Consider the following 19791-nt stretch of genomic DNA (forward strand, 5'->3'; position numbering starts at 1 on the left):
GCGGTTTGGCTGTTCGAGACAATGCCGCTTAGGACGGTCATCTCTTGGACCATTGTGATTGATGGGTATGTGCGAATGAATGTGCCCGAGAAAGCTATACATTTGTTTTCAAGAATGGTCGCTTACGACAGGATAAAACCCAATGAGATATCCATCCTTGCCATATTACCGGCTGTTTCGAACTTGGGAGACATAAGGGCGTGTAGATTGATTCATGGCTATGTTGAGAAGAGAGGGTTTGTTCTGTCTGCCATCCGTGTGGCAAACTCTCTCATCGATACATATGCAAAATGCGGGTGCATACAAAGTTCGTTCAAGTTTTTCAGTGAGATACCAGAGGGAAGAAAGGATATGGTATCATGGACATCGATCATATCTGCTTTTGCAATGCACGGGATGGGTAAAGAAGCGATCTTTACGTTCAAAGAAATGGAAAGATTTGGTTTGAAACCCAACGGGATAACACTGCTGAGTGTCTTGACCGCTTGTAGCCATGGAGGGTTAGCAGAAGACGGGTTAGATGTTTTCAACAAGACAATCAACAAGTACCAGATCAAGCCGGATGTGAAGCACTATGGATGTCTAGTAGACATGTTAGGAAGAAGTGGGAGGTTAGAGGAAGCTGAAAAGATCGCTCTGGAGATTCCGACCAAAGATAAAGACGATATCATAATCTGGAGAATACTTCTGGGAGCTTGTAGCTTTCATGGAGATGCTGTGATGGGAGAGAGGGTCACCCGGAAGATAATGGAGTTGGAGAGAGGGTATGGAGGAGACTATGTGCTTATGTCCAACATACTTTCCAGCGTCGGAAGATTTGCAGATGCCCAGAAGTTTCGGCGGCTGATGGATCGTAGGAAGGCGATCAAAGATCCGGGTCATTCACAGCAGGCAATAGCCGAATAGATCCCGAGATTCGATGACATCATCGCCGAAATGAGGAATTGGCAGATGCTTCAATCTAGAGTTGGTATTTAGTAACAGTGGTGTGTAGAAGTTTTAGAAAGGAACCAAGAGAAGCTTGGGAAGCTTTCACCTCTCCGGGCGGGAAGAGGAGGCTTTGTGATTTTATTTTTACCTTAACGGTTAATTTTGAATAATCATTTAATAATCCATATCGACTGCATTCCCCATTTTACCCTTTCTCGTCAACCATACCAACCCTGAAGAATAATTCTCAATTAGACTTTGAAACCATCAAACCGAAAACTTCCACGTGATTCAGAGGCTTACTCTGATTTTGACAAATCCCCGACATGTATGTATGTGTTGTGTTGGTGTATGTAGAGATCACAGAGATAATATAGTAAAAATGTAACATGTATTTTACATATTTGGTTCAAACTAACATGTATGCATGCTTCGGTTTTAATAAACACTAACCAAATCCTACGTTGCAGCGAGAATGGTGCCATCAACACAATCTAGTCTTTTGATTAACGACTTGAAGTGCGACCATTTAATATTATTATTTTTTATCAAAATTACTATTAGGAGTTATTGGAGGCGACATTTATTTAATCATTGTTTAGTCAACAAGGTGATGATGATGTGGCGTTATTAAACCAAGATACGGCCTTCCATGACAGTAATAGCTTTGCCCCGGAGCTGGACTCTCTCCGTCTCCATGTCCAAATGAATCCTCAACGTCCCGCCCCTTCTCGACACCTAACTCAAAAATTTCCACAACCCGACCATCATTGTCAATTGGATATACAGTCATTTGCTCTATCATCGGGTTTTTTTTTTCAACCCTAACCAGGAAAGTAAAAAAAAAAAGATTGATACTGTTTCCTGTGATGAATCTTTAAAGTTGTAGGGACTCTTTTATTGCTGGGAAACCACAGATTCATTCTCCAGCACCACAGGAGAATCTACTTAACATTGCCTTGAAAAGGTTGAGAGAGTCATACATACCTGTTGAGCAAGGAAATCACACTTGTTGAGCTTGAGGCTCCAGTAATGCGCCAATGCACAATGAGCACTTCCGCAAACAGGATCCTGAAAGGAGGGACAATGGACCAGCAAAAGCTTCACATGGTATATATTCCTTTTAGCCATGAAAGTAACAGCCACTTTTTACCTCATCAATCCCTAACTGTGGGGCAAAGTATCGACTACAGAAATCGTAGGCAGATCCCGCAGGAGCAGCAGCTGTCACAATTATCCCTTGGCCAGGGATTTTCGCTATCTCGTCGATTCTTGGCTGCAGTTCATCGACAGATTCCCATGATGGAAGCACGGCCTGGAAACAAATGCATTGAAAATGATTCTGAACTTTACTAATGATTGAGTCAAAGTTCAAAGAGTGAAGCAAAAGATTAGGGATAGATCACCAAATGTGAAAACAACACAACAATTCTGTTCAAGAATAGTTACTCCCACTATCACGCTTGCAACCTAAAACAATAAGATTAAAAAAAAAGGAGGGGGGGGGGATTTAAAAGCGTCGTAAAATGCTCTTACGATGATTATATCTGATGTACATTGTTTGACATCAACAATGGTGGCTCCATTCAATGCTTTGGACAACATGGAGACATCACTGGAACTGTATTCACGTGTCTGAATTACAGGGAAGTCCAATTCGATGAAAAAGGATTCCTCTTTCACTTCACCACCGCCATGGAACTCTGAGTTGTCTGGAATTCTTTTAGCCGTTAGAATGCCAGAGTTTGTGGCAAACTCGACGATCTCGGAATTGACCAACCCGTTTGAGAAGAGGGCGTGAGCAGATGCTAACGTTGCATGACCACAGAGATCCACCTGAGAGCAAAAAACATGCTTTCCTCATCGAAATTTAGCTGAATCTTTCATCATCATTCAAACCCATATCTTGAAATTTCAAGCTCTGAACATGGTTGACAGATTAAGCACAATTTCACTGGGCAAGTATGACAACTGCCAAGTTAAAGTGGCATTCGGATAACAAGAAGCAAAGGAAATGTCGCAGTATCTCTTAAATCATGAAAATGATTAGAGATTTTGAATGTTCAGCGTATGGAATTGATTCAAGACATGCACACCATTTCATCGACTCAAGAACAGAATTTCACCACAAAACCCAGATATATAAACATCCCGAGTATGGGTTGAGAACTGGAATTGGGGATTTTCAGTCATCAGCACTGAAATCGAGAGTAAGTAAATATGTGAGCCAGAACCCAACGTTATCCCCAGAAGAAAAAACCAAATAATCAGAAGGGAGATCGAAAGGAAAATCGGAAACCGTGATAATGGAGAAGAGAGGAAAGGCAGGGAACCTCGGTGGCGGGAGTGAACCACCGGAGACGGAAGCGAGGAAAAGCGGAGCCGGCGATCGGAGTGAGGAAACATGTCTCGGAGATGTTGAATTCAGCGGCGAGAGACTGAAGCCAAGGCTCGTCTCTCTCGTCCTCGTCGCCGTCGAGAAAGCAAACCGCCGCAGGATTCCCCTTGAATGCCGAATCAGCGAAGGCATCGACCTGAATAACATTCATCCACCATCGAATCTCGACGCAGAAAATAAGAAGAAGACGAAGAAGAAGAAAGAAGAGATGAAGTACCACATAATACTTGACAGGCCTCTTCGCCATGGTAGTAGAACTAGAATTCTCTCTTCTTCTTCTTCTTCTTCCTCGTCGACTTTCAAGTTCTGATCGAGAGTTGTATGTTACAAGTGCAGGTTTTATCGGTCACTCTCTAATGGTCAAACAAGTTTTTTTTTTTTTTTTTTTTTTTTTTTTTTTTTTTTTTTTTTTTTTTGTATTCGCGATTTCCTCGAGATTTCCTTGAAGTTTCTTTGGTTGGTGATGAGATTTTAAAAATGTACTGGGTTTCTTTGGTTGGTGATGAGATTTTAAAAATGTACTGGCACTTTGGGAAAAACATTAGAGGGTGATGGACGGTTTGGCCGGATTGGTTCGGTTTATTATGGTTTGATTGGTCGATATTTGTATATAAACCATACTATTACTCATTTGGCTAAACAAATATTTCTTCAAATTCCATTTGAATTTCTATAAAACTCAATGTCCTAAGTTTGTCCTTAGTGGTACAGTTTACTGTGATTTGATTGATATATATACACACACGCATATATGTGTGTGTACGTTACGTATCTATACAGACCCACGTACACGTTGGGTAATACATGGTTAAACAGCTCATAGAACATGTCATCCAAGTAATAGACAGACCAAATGCACTCGAAAGTATATCCAAATTTGACAAATGAAAAAAACATGACGAAGCGATTAGTATTTTTGGACGATATAATCGACCGAAGCATATGGGGTGAGTTCATATCAATCGTGTGTTTTTTTTTTCTTTGGATCAAATTATGGGTTTCGAGATGTAAATATAATGAATCTGATTACCCACATTCGCTTCTTTGTTGGCAAGTAACCACTGGGCATATAATTGAAATTTGGATTTAATAAACAATCAATTCTGGAGTTCTTGAGGTTTTACGACCAAATGATTCGGCGCTTATTACAGAACTGAAAATAAAAAAAGGTGACGAGATTCTTGTCCATGTGCAGAAACATTACTTAGTACATGAATCAAACACGTAGAGGATTCGTAGATTTGGTAGAAGAATTGGCACTTACTGGAAATGTAACAGACGCAACCCCACGATCTATCAAGTTGGAAAACATCCTTGTGGGCCCCCGTAGTTCTTATGAAGATTTATCTCAGAATCTTCTAGAAAGTTCGAAAATGGCCCCTCAAAAACCAATAGCCCAATATCTTTACTGTAAATTGTTAAACAAGTGATTGGCGCGTTTGGGTGTTAATGCTAAATTTTCACATGGAGTGTTGTTTGTGAAGGGAATTTTACTCAAATGACCCACTTGGGTCGCACCTATTTCACGTGTACATTAGAAAAAAACATAATACTTTTTTTTTATTTGAAAAGACGAAATTACCCTTAATGAATACACGATTTTTATCCGTTCGAAAACAACTTCGTTATTACGACTTCGTAATTAATTCTAAATATAGTTACAATTGATTCTAAAAAAGGTGGCAAAAAAATCATCTGTCTTTTTTTAGTGGTATATCAATTATATGTTAGTCGTAATAAAGTCGCAAAAAATAAAACGAAAAGGGTATTTCGGACTTTTTCAACCGAAAAATGGGTTAATTTAAATTTTTTTTTTTCTCGGTGGTGTACGCTGAAATAGGTGCGACCCAACTGGGTTATTTGAGTAAAATTCCCGTTTGTGAAGATGGACAGAAATGATCTATGTATGTATATATATTGGAGACGTACAAATGAACACAACCGGCATATTATGAATTCACAGTCGCAACAAGAGCAACCAACGTGTGAAATAAAAACACCTAAAACGACATTTATCCAGTGGTACCAAAATCAGACTGGCACATATATCACATGAATCCCGAGAAACCATAGTGTATCGGCGGCACCGGTACGACGAAGTTACCGTCGCGATAAGAGGAGAACGCCGCGGTGTACATCCTCGGTGGCTCGTCGAAACATCTAGTGTACGAGGAAGGCATCGACTCGGCCTGCGGGACAAGACGTTTCGAGACGACCCGAGAGCCCATCCCATAGATGAATCCTTCGTACTCGCAGAGGTCTTTGCACCTCGCAGCCATCCGAACGAAAGCCTGGGCCGTCAATAGGCTGTCCGATCCTGCATGATGTGCGGATCCTTGACGGCTCACTCCGAGTTCGTCCGCCAGTTTCTCCAGTCCGAACCGCTGGTTGAGCCCTCTGATCCTCGATGCCATGGCTTTCATGTCGTACACTCTGCCAAGCGTCTTCCCCACCACGTCTGTGAATCCCTCTGACGTGCAGGGTAGGGGCGATCGGGTCATCATCTTGCTGAGGTAGGCGATGTCGTAAGACCCGTGGAAGGTGATCCATAACAGCTGCTCTTGAAATCTGATCATCCGAATGAACTCACGGAAGAACCCGTGAACGCAAACACCGTCCTCTCGGATCTGTTCGAAATCGAGACCGTTCTTCCGCAAAAAAGAGATCGAGTCCTCGTTCCTGGCATCCTCGGTTTCACTGAAGCCAGAGAAGTTGACTTCCCACGTACCGCCGATCCTGCAGTCGGAATCGAAGAGGGTGAATCCGAACTGGATGAGTTTGGTGCGATCGACGTTGAACTTCATGTCGGAGTATCGTTCGCACTCGGAAGAAGTCAAGGGCGTGTTCCGGAGACAGCCGGGAAACTCCGTATCGATCGCGATGAATGGACAAGAGGATAAACAGTCGGCGATCAATGCCATCTCTTCCGCCTGGTTATACCTCCAAATCTCCCGGATCATCTTCACTTGTGTCGTTTTTCTCTCTGGGTTCTGTCGTATTTCGAAGCGTAGGCAAGTAGTGACTGAGTGAGCGAGCAGATGTATTTATAGTAGTCACGAGGAACGAGGAAGGAGGAAAGGAAATTTTCCATTTCTTCCCCAGATAATGGAAAAATCCCCAGTTTCCATTTCGTTAACAGATTAATTTTGAATAATCATTTAATAATCCTTTTTTCAATGATTTTATCTTTTTTTATCAACGGGTGAAAAAAATGAAAAAAGGAAATCGAAATCCAAATGGCCGACGAAGTCAATCTCTGATAACTGAGGGATTTGCAAAGTTTCCATTTCGTTGAGAGATTAATTTCGAACAATCATTTAATTAATAATTCATATCTATTTTTTATTTCATTTTCCTTTTCCCTTCACCCAGACTCATTTTATTTTATTCAAATTTTGAATAATCATTATTTTATTAAATTTCATTTTATCAAAAAGGAAATTCATCCGCTGACTCAATCTCTCTCTCTCTCGCGGTTCTGATGGATATGCCGGTTATCGGAGCTGAGCCACGGTGTCCGCTTCTCCTAAACCCTAAACCTTCTTCTTCTTCCTCTGTTTCTCCTTTCGCCGTCTCGGCAGCGTCTCTCCGATGGCGTCGTCTCCTCGTTGCGGCGGCGACGGTGGCGGTTTCTCCGGTCGCCGATTTACCGGCAAGAAATGCGGCGGCGAATCGAACCAAGCGCCACTCTAGATTTTACTTGGCGAGGAAGTCCGCCATTGCTGAAGTAGAAGGGTCCCCTGATTTCCTCTCTTCCCTCCAGAGGTTTGTCATCAACTGGCACTCCCATTGTTTCTTCGCTATGGCTACTTATTTTGCCTGAAATTATGCCATTCCTTGCTGTTTCTGTTTCCGTTCCTCTGCGTAGTTGTTTGATAACGCGAATTTTCTTGACATCAAGAGAGAGAGAGGGGGAGAGGGAGAGGGAGAATAGCTGAATCCATTTTATTGCAGTTTCGATTGGTCTCGTGTTCTTGCTCAAGACTCAGTTTATTGAGCCAAAACAAAAGTGGGATCCTTTGATAATCAGGTTTCTTAGCATATTTTTGCACCCAACACTCTAAACGGTTTATCAGATGCAGAAATTACTGCATAGTCGAAATGCCACTATCATGGCGATAAAGTATGTGTTTGTGCCAATGTAAATTCTTGATAACAAGAAGAAAAGGGTCTATGAAATGGCTGTACTCCCCGAAACTGAAATGTCCGATATTATTTTTAGAAATTACCGGACTTGGCTGAAGTGGGTCAAGTTGATTATGTACTTATCGGTGATGTACAGACGCATAAATTTTTGTGGTTATATGATTCACTTGATGGACATGCTTTATCTTTTTATTCCTTGATTGATTCTTCTGCGAGCCTTGGCTAATTCAGGATTTTCTACAGATTAGAAAGGGTTTTGAAGGTGCAAGACTTAAATGTCATTTTGCGCGATTTCGGGAAATCTGGAAGATGGCAGGATCTTTTTCAGGTATTTTGATTTTGATCTACTGAAACAGTTCCTGAAGAAGGAAATGTCTGACTTTCTTGGTAATCATGCTCATTTAGGTTAATGGTTGTTACCTACTATCCCTGTTGCATTTACACGTATCTCTCCTTGATCTTTGGTTAAGTCTCATATATCTTGCTGAGAACAGATTTTTTCATGTGGTAAGCTCAACTTTCAGTTAATCTTTTCTTATCAGAAAATATTTAGCTACATAAAATCATGAAGATAACCAAAGCCTTTTTGCATGATAGAGTAGAAAGAATGTTGCTCGCCGACAAGTTTCTGTCACTTATTTCAGAAGCTAAGATTTGATTTGCTGTTCCCAGATGTGATGGTCAATGTCTGTTATTTCGGAATTGTTACAGCTCTTTGATTGGATGCAACAACATGGAAAGACAAATGTGGCAACTTATAGCAGCTACATAAAGTTAGTGGGGGGAAAAAGTACCTCGAAGGCTATAGAAATTTATGACAGCATCCCAGACGACTCAACCAAAGCTAATGTGTATATATGCAACTCCCTTCTTAGCTGCCTTGTCAAGAATGGAAAGTTCGAAAGCAGCATAAAATTGTTTGATAAGATGAAGCGTGATGGTCTGACACCTGATGTGATTACATATAATACGGTAAGCCAATTGAAGTTTTACATGACAGTAAATCGGAAACTAGTTCCCATGTCAATAACTATGTATAATTTTCTTCGAGTTAAGCCCAATGTAATGTTGTTCCCCTTTTGTTATAGATCCTTTCTCCAACTGTGAAAAGCTTACCTTCAATTGGTGAGGGAAAAATGGTTTTGGGCATTTTACTTGAAATGTCAGAATTTGCTGGAAAGCAGCTTTGACAACCATTATATGGATATACATGGTGTTTATCATCTCATATCCGTGTTTAAGTCAGATATATTCTGCTTTATGTGGGTTGATCATCCCTTCTGCATTAAATAACGGGTTGCCTAAATAAGGTTTTGCATTAAGGGAATAAAACATACAGGTAAGAGAACCAGAGTCAAATATTCAACATATTGTTTTCATTACCTTTGGTAATGGTGATTTCTTTTGTTGTCTTAGCTTCTTTCAGGTTGCATCAAAGTGAAAAACGGATACCCTAAAGCTATGGAGCTTATGGGAGAGTTGCCACATAGCGGAATACAAATGGACAGTGTAATGTATGGGACTGTCTTGGCCGTTTGCGCTTCAAATGGCCTGTGTGACGAAGCTCAAAGCTTTTTCAAGCAGATGAAGGGTGCAGGCCATTCACCGAACATTTATCATTATAGCTCCTTGCTCAATGCTTATTCTTCGAATGGAGATTACAAGAAAGCTGATGAATTGGTGGATGAGATGAAATTTGTAGGGTTAGTGCCAAATAAGGTTTGTTTCTATATATTCCCATCTCGGTATTGAGTGCTCATGCGATCATTGGAAGAGTGTTAACTTCACACCCTGTGACGGTTGGACTTGTGTGAATGACTTGATATGGCTTAATAACCATTTCGAGAAGGTAACTCTAGCTGCACATATTTGCAGGTGATTATGACAACTTTACTGAAGGTGTATATAAGAGGAGGTTTATTTGATCGGTCAAGGGAATTACTAGCCGAACTTGAAGCTAGAGGCTATGCTGAAGATGAGGTTAGACAGTATTGCTTTTTAGCTAAGATGGCTCTAAAAGTTGAAAAGTACTATGATCAACTTTTAGACTGTCTTAAATGTTTGCCATGATCAAGTTGTTGTCAATACTCAAATAAGAGCAACATTCACTGTATGAACGCAAAAGCCTTAAATGGAGTGAAATCCAGTTTGATTGGGCATGTTATGAAGATTAATGGACCTGTAAATTCTGTGGATACATAGAACACATGATAGGTAGAAACATGACATATTGTCTGTTGTCTTGGTAGCTATCTTTAAGTAATAAAGCCTGGTCGATGACTCGATATATCCCTCCTATTTACCCTGTATACTTCTCATGGTTGATTATTTTTTTCTAATAGATGCCATACTGTTTATTAATGGATGGTTTTTCCAAGGCGGGAATGTTAGAGGAAGCAAGATCAATATTTGCTTATATGAATGGGAAAGGTGCTAAATCTGGTATGTTCTTTGTCACTGATAACTCAGCAAGTTAGCTTTAACATTGGATCCTGTCCAACTATTTTGTGGGGTTAGAGAGTGCATGAAATGATGTATTTTGAAGCAATTTTTCTGTTACTTGGACAGAAAAAATTGAAGCATATGCCCCTAGCAATTAATTATTATCTAACTTCCAAATCATGCATGTCATCTAACTTCGAAATCATGATCAATCGGGTGTAGAGCTTTTTCTTTTTTTGTCGTATATCTTGACTTCAGATTTTAACAACAGATCTGATGACTCTGACCCAATTTCTTTGAAGAAATTGTCTAGTTTCTTCCCCTCCTTACACAGATATTTGTTTCTTATTTCCTCGTTTTTAGATGGCTATGCCCACAGTATCATCATTTCAGCTTTATGTCGAAGTGAGCTTTTCGAGGAGGCAAAAGAGTTGGCTTTGGACTATGAAGCAAAGTATGGAAAGTGTGACTTGGTGATGTTCAACACAATGCTTTGTGCCTATTGCAGAGCAGGAGATATGGAAAGTGTTATGCGAACGATGAAGAAAATGGATGACTTAGCAATTAGTCCTGATTATAATACTTTCCATATCTTGATCAAATACTTCATCAAGGAGAAATTGCACGTTCTTGCTTACCGAACCATGCTTGACATGCATAGTAAAGGCCACCGGCCAGATGAGGTAAATAGCTTCCTTCGTCTTTACATTCCTTACAAAGCCTTTACCGTTATCTTTCTAATCCTTTTCTTCCACATTGAATTTTAAGTTTTGTCGATTTGTCTTCTATAGCTTTTATCGTCTTTGCTTTAATGGCTGTCGGATAAAGGGGTAAAAAAGTGGTGATATAGGCTCTTTGTTGATATGCTCTGAATCTCTTATGTTATGCAGGAACTGTGTTCTGTCTTAATCGGCCATCTCGGGAGGAAGAGAGCTCACTCGGAAGCATTATCGGTCTATAATATGCTGAGATACAGCAAAAGGAACATCTGCAAAGCAATACATGAGAAAATTCTGCACATTTTAATACAAGGGAAGCTACTTAAAGATGCTTATATTGTGGTGAAGGTTAGGAATCCTCTTTAGAGAGATACATTTCCCCCTTTTATTCCAATGTGGGAATGAATGTTATCTTCTAGATTTTGATGTTTCTTTGCAGGATAATGCAAAGTTGATTTCAAAGCCGGCCTTTAGGAAATTCGGAAGGGCGTTCATGAAAGCGGGTAATATCAACCAAATAAACGATGTCATGAAGGTCATGCATGGGTCTGGCCACAAAATTGATCAGGTGAGGGTTCAAACGGGATGGATCTTATGTTTCTAAATTATAACTTAGAGTGAATCGGATACCGATAAACACGTAAAAAAGTTTAATCAATTCCCTCCGGCAACGCTCTTTAATAATCATTTCGTTACAGCCAGAGTTCGAGATGGCAGTTTCCAGGTACATTTCGCAGCCAGAGAAGAAAGAGATGCTGCTTCAGCTGCTGCAATGGATGAATGGTCAAGGATATGCAGTGGACTCGTCCACTAGGAACCTCATCCTCAAGAACTCTCATTTGTTTGGAAGGCAACTGATCGCAGAGATCTTGTCAAAGAATCATTTGACCTCAAGACCACTGAAATCACAGCCTCAGATCAAATCTAAAGGTAAAAGATAAATAGGATTGACAGTTCTTGGCCTGAGAGAATGATGGTAGATATTAGACTTATAATCTTTGACATTTGCTTTGGTTGACCTTTTTAGGCAATCATAGCAACAAAAAAAAAAAAAAACTCACCTCCAAATTGGTATCTGTTGAATTTAGCTGTATATTAGGCCCGTATACGAGAACCTGTATTTTGGAAAAATAAATTATGATGCTTATATTGAGCTTTTCATCTTTGCTTTACCAAAGAATTACCTAATAGTAGAATATGTCTCTAATAACTGGGAGCAAAGTCCAAATCATCGGCTTCTTCTGTTCGTCTCCAATTAGAGTGAATTCTGTTTACTTTTTCCTTTTTTTTCCCTTTCTGGGTACCCGAGAAAACTCGAATTGTTGGGAGAAATCACGTGGCATGTGTTGTTTGGTGGGCCAGAAAATGAAGCAGAAACATACGAAGATAAGAAATCAGTTGTGGTGAATTCTTACGTGAGATTTGGATACGCAAATGAAGGAAATGTTGTTTTCACAAATCCAAAATGCTCTGTTTCCAAACATAAAAACAGACGACTCTTTTGTGCAACAAAAGCGTCATACAAACAACAACACATGCACGACACACAACTGTTTAAATATTTGGAAAGAGCATACTGATTGTGATTCAATTAAGAAAGACAACATGAGAGTATGGGAGAAAGAGATATCATGACAAAATGGGAGAAACACAAGGAGGAAAAAGAGGCTACATGGGAGAAAGGGACAACATGACGAGAGAAAAGTATAGAGCAACATGGAAAACGATAAACAATATAAAAGGAAAAGAAAAGCAATAATGTGCATAAAACGTGAAAACACATTAAGAGGATGAAGAGATATAAAAAGAAGTCTGCAGGTGTCCAAGTTGAGAGAAGCTAAAGTGTATTTGAGGGGAGTCCTCAAATAATATGTGAATCTTTCACAGACCTAGACGAATCTAGAATTACACGGGTGTGCTTAATACAAATAATGTATGCATTGATAGAATTTTTTTTGGTATGCGGTTTTGTTCGGTGGGAATAAAACGGGTGGTTGAGTGCTACTTCAACAAAAACGAGTTGTTATTAAAATTAAACTTGATTTTTTGGCTAATTTTTATTTTTGTACCAAAACAATTTTGGATCAAGTTTATAGATCATTGATCCAATAAACTAAACTCAAGATTAATTTTGATCCAATTTCTAGAAGTTCTTATAAAAAAAATATCTAGATTTTTACAATAATAAAATTATTATAAAATATTATAGAAAACTCTAGAAATTAAATATTTTAATGTATGAATAGTTATAATCATGGGGTAGAAATATCCCCTCCCCCATTTGTATCATCAAGAAAAATCAAAGAAATAAAAAGAGTCTTAAGTATAAATCTCTCTTCTAAGTGTTCTTCCAATTTCCTTCTTAGAGTTTTCTTAATTTTTTTGAATTCTTCTTTGGGTTGTTCGATCTAGGACCAGTGCTAAGCATTGCGAGAGGATTCTCTTGGTCTCCTCTTACATGGTATTAGAGCCTCTCTAATCTAGATCGAGGTTAGAGAACTCGAATCACTCTAAGTATGGAGTCGGTCGTGTAGTTGGATTGGGTATGGAAGTATTGACTCAACCTAATTACCGAAGTTGAAAATCATGGTTGTGATGCTCTATGATGATCGTACGATATGAGAACCTATGTATTATGATGAATTCATGGGATGAATGCATTGTTTGTTCATTATTTATTTTGCATATTTGATAAGTAATGACATCCATGGATCGTTATGAACGATCCTAAATTCCTTAGTCGCTTATCGTTGTGGGAGCAATGATGAATTAAGACTAACATAAGGCGTAATGGATGATCATAGTGATGATCATGTGTATTGGATACAGATCACGGTCATGGGTACTTGTTTGGAACAAATGACTGGATGACTCGCGTGAGATTGTCGATTGGATATAATCCATGACTTGAATCTCATATGATGGTTCGCTTTGGATCCTTAGACGCGAGATATCTATTGTATCCAACAGGAGGAGTAATGTACTTTGGCCGCGTCAAACGTTATCTTTAATCGGATGATTATAAAGGCGTGACTCGGGTATATTACGAATCATGTAGTGGATAGTAGATAGTCAAGATAGAACTTCGTCCCTCTCGAAAGAGAGAGATATTGCTGAGCCCGTCATATGAGTGAGACTGTGGAAATGTGTGGTCGCACTATAGATGAATGTCATCTATCTATTATAGTCTACTCGGGATATGACAAAGCAATCGAACTACGTTTCGATTTATGATATCGTGGGACAAAGAGGATCATCGTTAGAATTATCTCTGGCTTTCAGTTAGATCCGATCTAACTCTTTCTGGTACGGGTAATCATAATGTCTTGCTAGAGACCGCTTATGATTTGTAAAGCGAGATTGGATCTCGGGTTTACTGCCGTATTCGAAAGAGTCTAAACGAGCATACACATGGGAGACGTAGACGGACTTGGGAGACGCAGACGGACTTGGCAAAAAAAAAACTAGTCTGGTCCGGAGCTGACAAAATGTTGGTTCGGCGGCCCAGACCAGTCACCCCGATTTGTACGCGTTGCTTCAGACCTGGTTGGTCCGGCGGACCGGAATCTTGGTCCGTCGGACCAGACCAGTCTGGCTAACCAGTGCCCGTTGCGAACTGTAGGCAAGAAGTGTCAGTTGTGTGCTTTGTCCGGATGAGCAAGAGTTGGTCAGCTCCGGACCAAGACACTGAAAAATTCGAAAATGCGCTTTTCTCATCTTTTCTTGGTGGGAAGCAGGTGGGACGCAACCAGATTATCATTGATTCATTTCTCAGACCTTTGGAAGGTTTTAGGATGAGAGAAACTCTCCCAAGTATTCTCGAACACTCATATAAAGAGATTTGATCTCTAAGGTTCTAGCAAGCAAGATTCCAAATGTTGGAATCCATCTCAAAGGTCTGGACTACTCAAGAAGGTGTTGGCATCTTCAACACCTTGGTTGTGATCAACTAGCCACATTCGAATTGTGAATCTAAGGACTCAAAGGTTAGTTTTCTCTCTTGGAAGTTCTTCATCGAAATCGGTTGGTCCGTGGGCGGTTCAAAATCGTTTTGAACGCTAATTCCGCTACACAAATCCACAGACCAGATCCGAGCATGGTTATGAACCGGTGTGCAAGGATCCCGTGCGACCCAACAGGAAGTCTTGCATGCAATCTTATCTTAGAAGTGAAGACTTATGGGAGAATATTGTCGGAGGTAATAATACCATTGCTCCGACGGAAGATGTTTCAAGTGCCGAAGAAGTGAAAGAATGAGTGATCAAGAACGCCAAGGCAGATTTGCTCTTAAAAGGTCACTATCTCCGGTCTTGTTTGAGTATATAGAAAAGTATAACTCTACTAGTGAGATTTGGACGACATTAGAAAGATTATTCTATAAGAAAAATGAGGTTCATATGCAATACTTGGAGACGGCATTGGCGATTGCCAAGCAGTGGGAGTCATCCGTTTCACAATATTTTGTGAAGATAAAAAATTTGTGCTATGAAGTTAATTGTCTTAATGCAGACAAAAAAATTTCGGATGCACGTATGAGACAATGTATTATTCGAGGTCTACGAACTGAATATACACCGTTTGTGGCGTCGGTTCAAGGATGGTCCAAACAACCATCCATTGAAGAGTTTAAAAATTTATTATCTTCACAAGAAACATTGGCCATGCAAATGGCCGAAGTTAAAGTTAACGGGGAGCTAAGGAAAAGACCGTCGTCCAAGGAGGTGCTACGGAAAAATTCAAAAATCGTGTCAAGTGCTATCGGTGTGTGAAGTTTGGGCATATCAAGAAAAATTATCGTGTGAAACTACAACAAACCAACATTGGCGAAATCACAAGACATTATTGAAGATGAAGCACGGGAGAGATGTTTCATGGTTGATACTGCCTTAAAAAATTCGTCCACATCAGATCCTCTCACTTCTGAATGGATTGTAGACTCCGGTTGCAATCATCATATCACTGCAGATGACAAGTTATTTTCAAACTCTTGTCGCCATGACGGAAATGAAGCAATCATCACGATAGACAACTCTGTACACCATGTTGAGAAGAGAGGGATCGTTGTTATCAACAGAAATGAAGGAGGTCCAATCACACTTAAAGATGTATACCATGTGCCTAGAGAAAACAAAAATTTCCTCTCAGTGGTAAATGCGGTTGATTCAGGTAACTATGTGTTATTCGGCCCAAGAGACATCAAATTTTTAAGGAATATAAAAAATTTAGAAGCAGATGTGGTTCACATTGGAGCACGCATTAAAAATCTATACGTATTATTGGTGTCTAGCTCATATGTTGAGGAAATGAGCAGTAATGACAGTGCATCTCTTTGGTACGCGAGACTTGGACATATTAACATGGCCAAGCTCAAGATAATGGTGTAGAAAGACTTGGTGTATGGTCTCCCCAAGTTAAAGAGCCTTGATGTTGGTGAAGTTTGCGAAGGTTGTCAATATGGGAAGTTACATAGACTACCATTTGACTCATCAACTTCACGATGCACCGTCCCTCTGAAGAAGGTCCATAGTGACTTAATGGGTCCAACTAAAATGGCATCATACTCTGGATCGCACTATATGTTATTATTCATCGACGACTTTTCACAGTACACCTGGGTATACTTCGTGAAGAAAAAATCTAAGGTGTTCTCAAGATTTCAGGAATTTAAGGTCACCGTCGAAGGAGAGTTGGGACATAAGATCAAGACTCTAAGGATGGATAATGGAGAAGAGTTCACATCAAATGAGTTTCTCTCATTTTTCAGGCAACAAGGTATAAAAAGGGAACTGACGTGGCTACACACTCCTCAACAAAATAGAGTAGAAAACCGACAATCAGTTACCTTACTGAGACGTGTAAAAGTTGGTTACATCATAAAAGTCTACGGAAGGAACTTTGGGCAGAAGGAATGAAATGTGCAGCATACATCATCAACCGGATACCGCTCAACCATAACAATATGAAGACACCATATGAGATGTTGTAGGGGATGAAGCCAACGGTGAAACATCTCATGGTATTTGGATCTATCTGCTATGTTCATATACGAGAGTCTCAAAAGAAGTAAACTTGAGGCTAAAGCCATGAAATGTATATTTGTTGGCAACAATGAACATAGAAAAGGTTGAAGATGCATGAACATCTCAGGGTATTTGGATCCATCTGCATTGTTTCACATGATGTTGTGTTTAATGAAGTTTCCTGCTATTATGGGCCCAAGCAAGTTGTTCTTGATCAATAAGGATCAAGTTCTGAGATAAGAGGTTTAACAATAGAAAATTATGATGATAATTCTTCAGATGAGGTGCAAGAAGAAAGGGAAAACTCTTCTCAAGGAGACGAGGAACAAGAAGATCAAAGGACTAGTCAATGACCCAAGAGAAACATTGTGAAGCCAACAAGGTATAGAGACGAGAATTATGCCACTATTTACTTGTGTTTCTTTGCAGCTCTAATTGATGAAAAAGAACCTGCTTCATATGAAGAGGAAAAAGATACAAGAGAATGAAATAATGCAATGGAGGAGGAAATTGATGCACTCATGAAGAATGAAAATTGAGACTTGGTTCCAAAACCTGATAAAGTTCAACCAGTGTCTTGCAAATGGGTCTATCGGATCAAAAGGAAGGCTGATGGGAGTATTGAATGGTATAAGGCAAGATTGGTTACTCGAGGATTTTCTCAGAAATATGGAGAAGATTATGAAGAAACATTCAGTCTGGTGGCCAAAATGATCACGGTACGTGCAATCTTATCGCTCCCTGCAAGTTACAATTAGAAGCTATGGCAACTTGATGTGAAGAATGCATTCTTATACGGAGAACTAGATACGAACATTTATATGGAGCAACCGTCGGGTTCATTTCACCAAAATATCCAGGTTATGTTTGCAAACTCAAGAAATCTTTATGGTTTGAAACAAGCTCCTCGAGCATGGTATGGAAAAATTACTTAATACCTGCTATTTTGTAGATATATGGCTTCAAATTTCGATCCAAGCTTATTCGTTATAAAACATGAAGGCAACCATATTATTGTTCTGCTATATGTTAATGATCTGATCATAACAAAAAATAATGATGAAGAGACTTCTCGCCTTCAAGAAGAGATGTCATGAAGGTTTGAAATGAAGAGATTGGGAGAGTTGAACACATTTCTTGGGTTGGAAGTTAAGAAGATGAATAATGGCATCTTCATCGGTCAACAAATGTATGCAAGGAGAATTCTTGAGAGATTCAGAGTGAATGAAGGAAAAATCTGTTCAACCCCACTAGATGTGAATATAAAGCTCAGGCGAGATGAAGGGTCTTTGTTATGTGATCCTCGACCTTATCGTGCTCTCGTTGAAAGCCTATTTATATATGACCATCATGTGACCATATATTGCATTCTCAGTTGGGCTTGTTAGTCGGTTCATGCAAGCACCAAGAAAATCTCGCTTAGAAGCTACGAAGAGCATTCTGAAGTACATCAATACTACTCTTGATATGAGTTTTTTTTTTTAAAAAGTAATTCAGAATTTTCACTCTATGGCTTCACAGATGCTAACTTTGGTGGTGATCTAGATGATAGAAGATATATTTCTGGTTATATCTTCTTATGCGGCGACTCAAGTATCTCCTGGTGCAGTAAGAAACAAGGTTCGGTGTCCTTATCAACAACCGAAGCAGAATACAAGGTCTCGACGCTTGCAGTTCAGGAGTGCATATGGGTTCGACGACTTCTTGAAGATCTAAATGTACATATCAACAAATCAACTCCACTTTTTGGAGACAATCAAAGTGTCCTCAAACTAGCGAACAATCATGTGTTTCATACAAGGACAAAGGACATTCAAAACGGAGGATAAAAATGAAAATTTTTTACTATTAGATAATCATAATACTCTTCGCTTACAACTCAATTACTTTGTCTACATTTTGGAAAAAAACATAACTCAAACCTCTCTATTACTTTGGCATTGTTAAGGTGAAGAGAGTATAATATAAGTTTAAATACTTAATATACAATTTTCGTGCGATTTTTGTACAAACAAGTTTTAAAAAACATAATGATTATATTTATGTAAAAATTTCTATACAGTTTTCATATCAAAATATTATTATAAGTTTTATATATTTTTTTAGATTAAAGAGATAGTATTAAATTTAACTATTCTATTTATTTTATCTCATTAAAATTGTTAAATTGAAGTAAAGCAAACTAAAAATTATCTTGATAGAATGTAACCATTTTTCACTTCAATTATATAAAACACATCTCTCATTTTTGTTATTAGTTCGGTTGATTTCAAGTCATACTAACACTACAAACATTTTTTGTCAGTCATTTTTTTTTTCCGCTCATGTAAGTGGAAGATTAGGGAGTATTATATTATCAAAACGTTTAGTCACTCTACCTTGTGTAATCCAAACAAGAGAGAGAGATAATGGTGAGGAAGATATCTACGTGGTTGAATAAAGCAAGACCATCCATAGTCGTGGTCTTCTTGCAAATAAGGTTTATGGGTAAGGATCTTCGTTCAAATGCAACACTAACAAAAGGTATGAGTAACTATGTCTTGGTGGTATACCGGCATACCGTGGTAACAGTAACTATGACCCCTTTTGCCTTCTATTTTGATAGGCAAATACCTCAACACACACGTAACATAGACAATAATTTTTTCTTTCATTGTGTATATATAGTTTGGCTGATTTTAAATCACTAGAGCAACTTTGTTTTTTTTTTGGGTGGAAGGGGAAAAGATCATACAAGATCTTATAACTCAATTACTTTATCTACACTTTGAAAAAAGACATAACTCAAACCTTTCTATTACTTTGACAATCAGAGTGGATTGGCAAGGGATATAGAACTCTTTAGTCAAAACAAAAATTCCGTTTAATCGAATCATTTATTTTCGTTTGTTTGTTGTGGTAGATGTCTCATTTTAAGATAAGATTTATTGATTGTAATCTTATTTTCAGTACACTTATTACTTAATCTTTCTATGTTTCTAATATTAATACTTTCTAATATTACTAATATTAAAATAAATAAATTAATATAAGTTAAATACTTAATATACAATTTTTCGTGTAATTTTTGTACAAATAAGTTTTAAAAAACATGATGATTATATTTATGTGAAAATTTCTATACAGTTTTCGTATC

At 38.8% G+C, this 19791-nt stretch overlaps 4 protein-coding genes across 7 annotated transcripts in view; 2 read left to right on the forward strand and 2 right to left on the reverse strand.

The window, feature by feature from the left end:
• Window positions 1–1344, forward strand: part of LOC104816932 (pentatricopeptide repeat-containing protein At1g09220, mitochondrial) — a 2262-nt gene extending 918 nt beyond the window's left edge. Inside the window, exon 2 of one of the 2 annotated variants that reach the window (XM_010545969.2) lies at window positions 5–1344. In XM_010545969.2, coding sequence (XP_010544271.1) covers window positions 5–906 — 902 coding nt within the window. In that variant the 3' untranslated portion in view covers window positions 907–1344. The other variant, XM_010545970.2, reaches the window with a different exon arrangement.
• A 106-nt stretch (window positions 1345–1450) lies between these two features.
• Window positions 1451–3699, reverse strand: LOC104816931 (uncharacterized isomerase BH0283-like). Its single transcript, XM_010545968.2, has 6 exons — window positions 3546–3699; window positions 3264–3464; window positions 2467–2766; window positions 2084–2245; window positions 1918–2001; window positions 1451–1668 (listed from the first exon to the last, which is right to left on the reverse strand). The coding sequence occupies exons 1-6, from the start codon at window positions 3573–3575 to the stop codon at window positions 1561–1563; spliced, it is 885 nt and encodes a 294-aa protein (XP_010544270.1). The 5' UTR covers window positions 3576–3699; the 3' UTR covers window positions 1451–1560.
• A 1552-nt stretch (window positions 3700–5251) lies between these two features.
• Window positions 5252–6442, reverse strand: LOC104816933 (putative CCR4-associated factor 1 homolog 8). Its single transcript, XM_010545971.1, has one exon. The coding sequence runs from the start codon at window positions 6286–6288 to the stop codon at window positions 5377–5379; it is 912 nt and encodes a 303-aa protein (XP_010544273.1). The 5' UTR covers window positions 6289–6442; the 3' UTR covers window positions 5252–5376.
• Window positions 6443–6765: 323 nt separating this feature from the next.
• LOC104816934 (pentatricopeptide repeat-containing protein At1g10910, chloroplastic) lies at window positions 6766–11807 on the forward strand. 3 transcript variants are annotated; one of them, XM_010545972.1, is made up of 10 exons: window positions 6766–7093; window positions 7718–7802; window positions 8186–8446; window positions 8891–9193; window positions 9350–9454; window positions 9817–9916; window positions 10280–10599; window positions 10807–10983; window positions 11075–11203; window positions 11334–11807. In XM_010545972.1, the coding sequence occupies exons 1-10, from the start codon at window positions 6810–6812 to the stop codon at window positions 11574–11576; spliced, it is 2007 nt and encodes a 668-aa protein (XP_010544274.1). In that variant the 5' UTR covers window positions 6766–6809; the 3' UTR covers window positions 11577–11807. The 3 variants fall into 3 exon arrangements, with proteins under 3 accessions (XP_010544274.1, XP_010544276.1, XP_019058434.1); XM_010545974.2 differs by having other exon boundaries at window positions 11338–11516; XM_019202889.1 differs by lacking the exon at window positions 6766–7093 and having other exon boundaries at window positions 7730–7802; window positions 8147–8446.
• Window positions 11808–19791: the final 7984 nt, after the last annotated feature.

The sequence above is a fragment of the Tarenaya hassleriana genome, unplaced genomic scaffold (assembly GCF_000463585.1).
Source record: "Tarenaya hassleriana unplaced genomic scaffold, ASM46358v1 Cleome26, whole genome shotgun sequence".
Classification (NCBI taxonomy): domain Eukaryota; kingdom Viridiplantae; phylum Streptophyta; class Magnoliopsida; order Brassicales; family Cleomaceae; genus Tarenaya; species Tarenaya hassleriana.

What these genes read in the sequence shown, in the direction of transcription:
- LOC104816933 (XM_010545971.1), bottom strand. Translation starts at nt 6,288, where the DNA reads ATGATCCGGGAGATTTGGAGGTATAACCAGGCGGAAGAGATGGCATTG.
- LOC104816934 (XM_010545972.1), top strand. Translation starts at nt 6,810, where the DNA reads ATGGATATGCCGGTTATCGGAGCTGAGCCACGGTGTCCGCTTCTCCTA. An exon ending in TTCCTCTCTTCCCTCCAGAG is followed by an intron (nt 7,094 to 7,717) that starts GTTTGTCATCAA and finishes GATTTTCTACAG; the next exon opens with ATTAGAAAGGGTTTTGAAGG. An exon ending in ATGTGATTACATATAATACG is followed by an intron (nt 8,447 to 8,890) that starts GTAAGCCAATTG and finishes TTGTTGTCTTAG; the next exon opens with CTTCTTTCAGGTTGCATCAA.
- LOC104816931 (XM_010545968.2), bottom strand. Translation starts at nt 3,575, where the DNA reads ATGGCGAAGAGGCCTGTCAAGTATTATGTG. An exon ending in CACAGTTAGGGATTGATGAG is followed by an intron (nt 2,002 to 2,083) that starts GTAAAAAGTGGC and finishes CCCTCCTTTCAG; the next exon opens with GATCCTGTTTGCGGAAGTGC. An exon ending in GTGATTTCCTTGCTCAACAG is followed by an intron (nt 1,669 to 1,917) that starts GTATGTATGACT and finishes TTTTTGAGTTAG; the next exon opens with GTGTCGAGAAGGGGCGGGAC.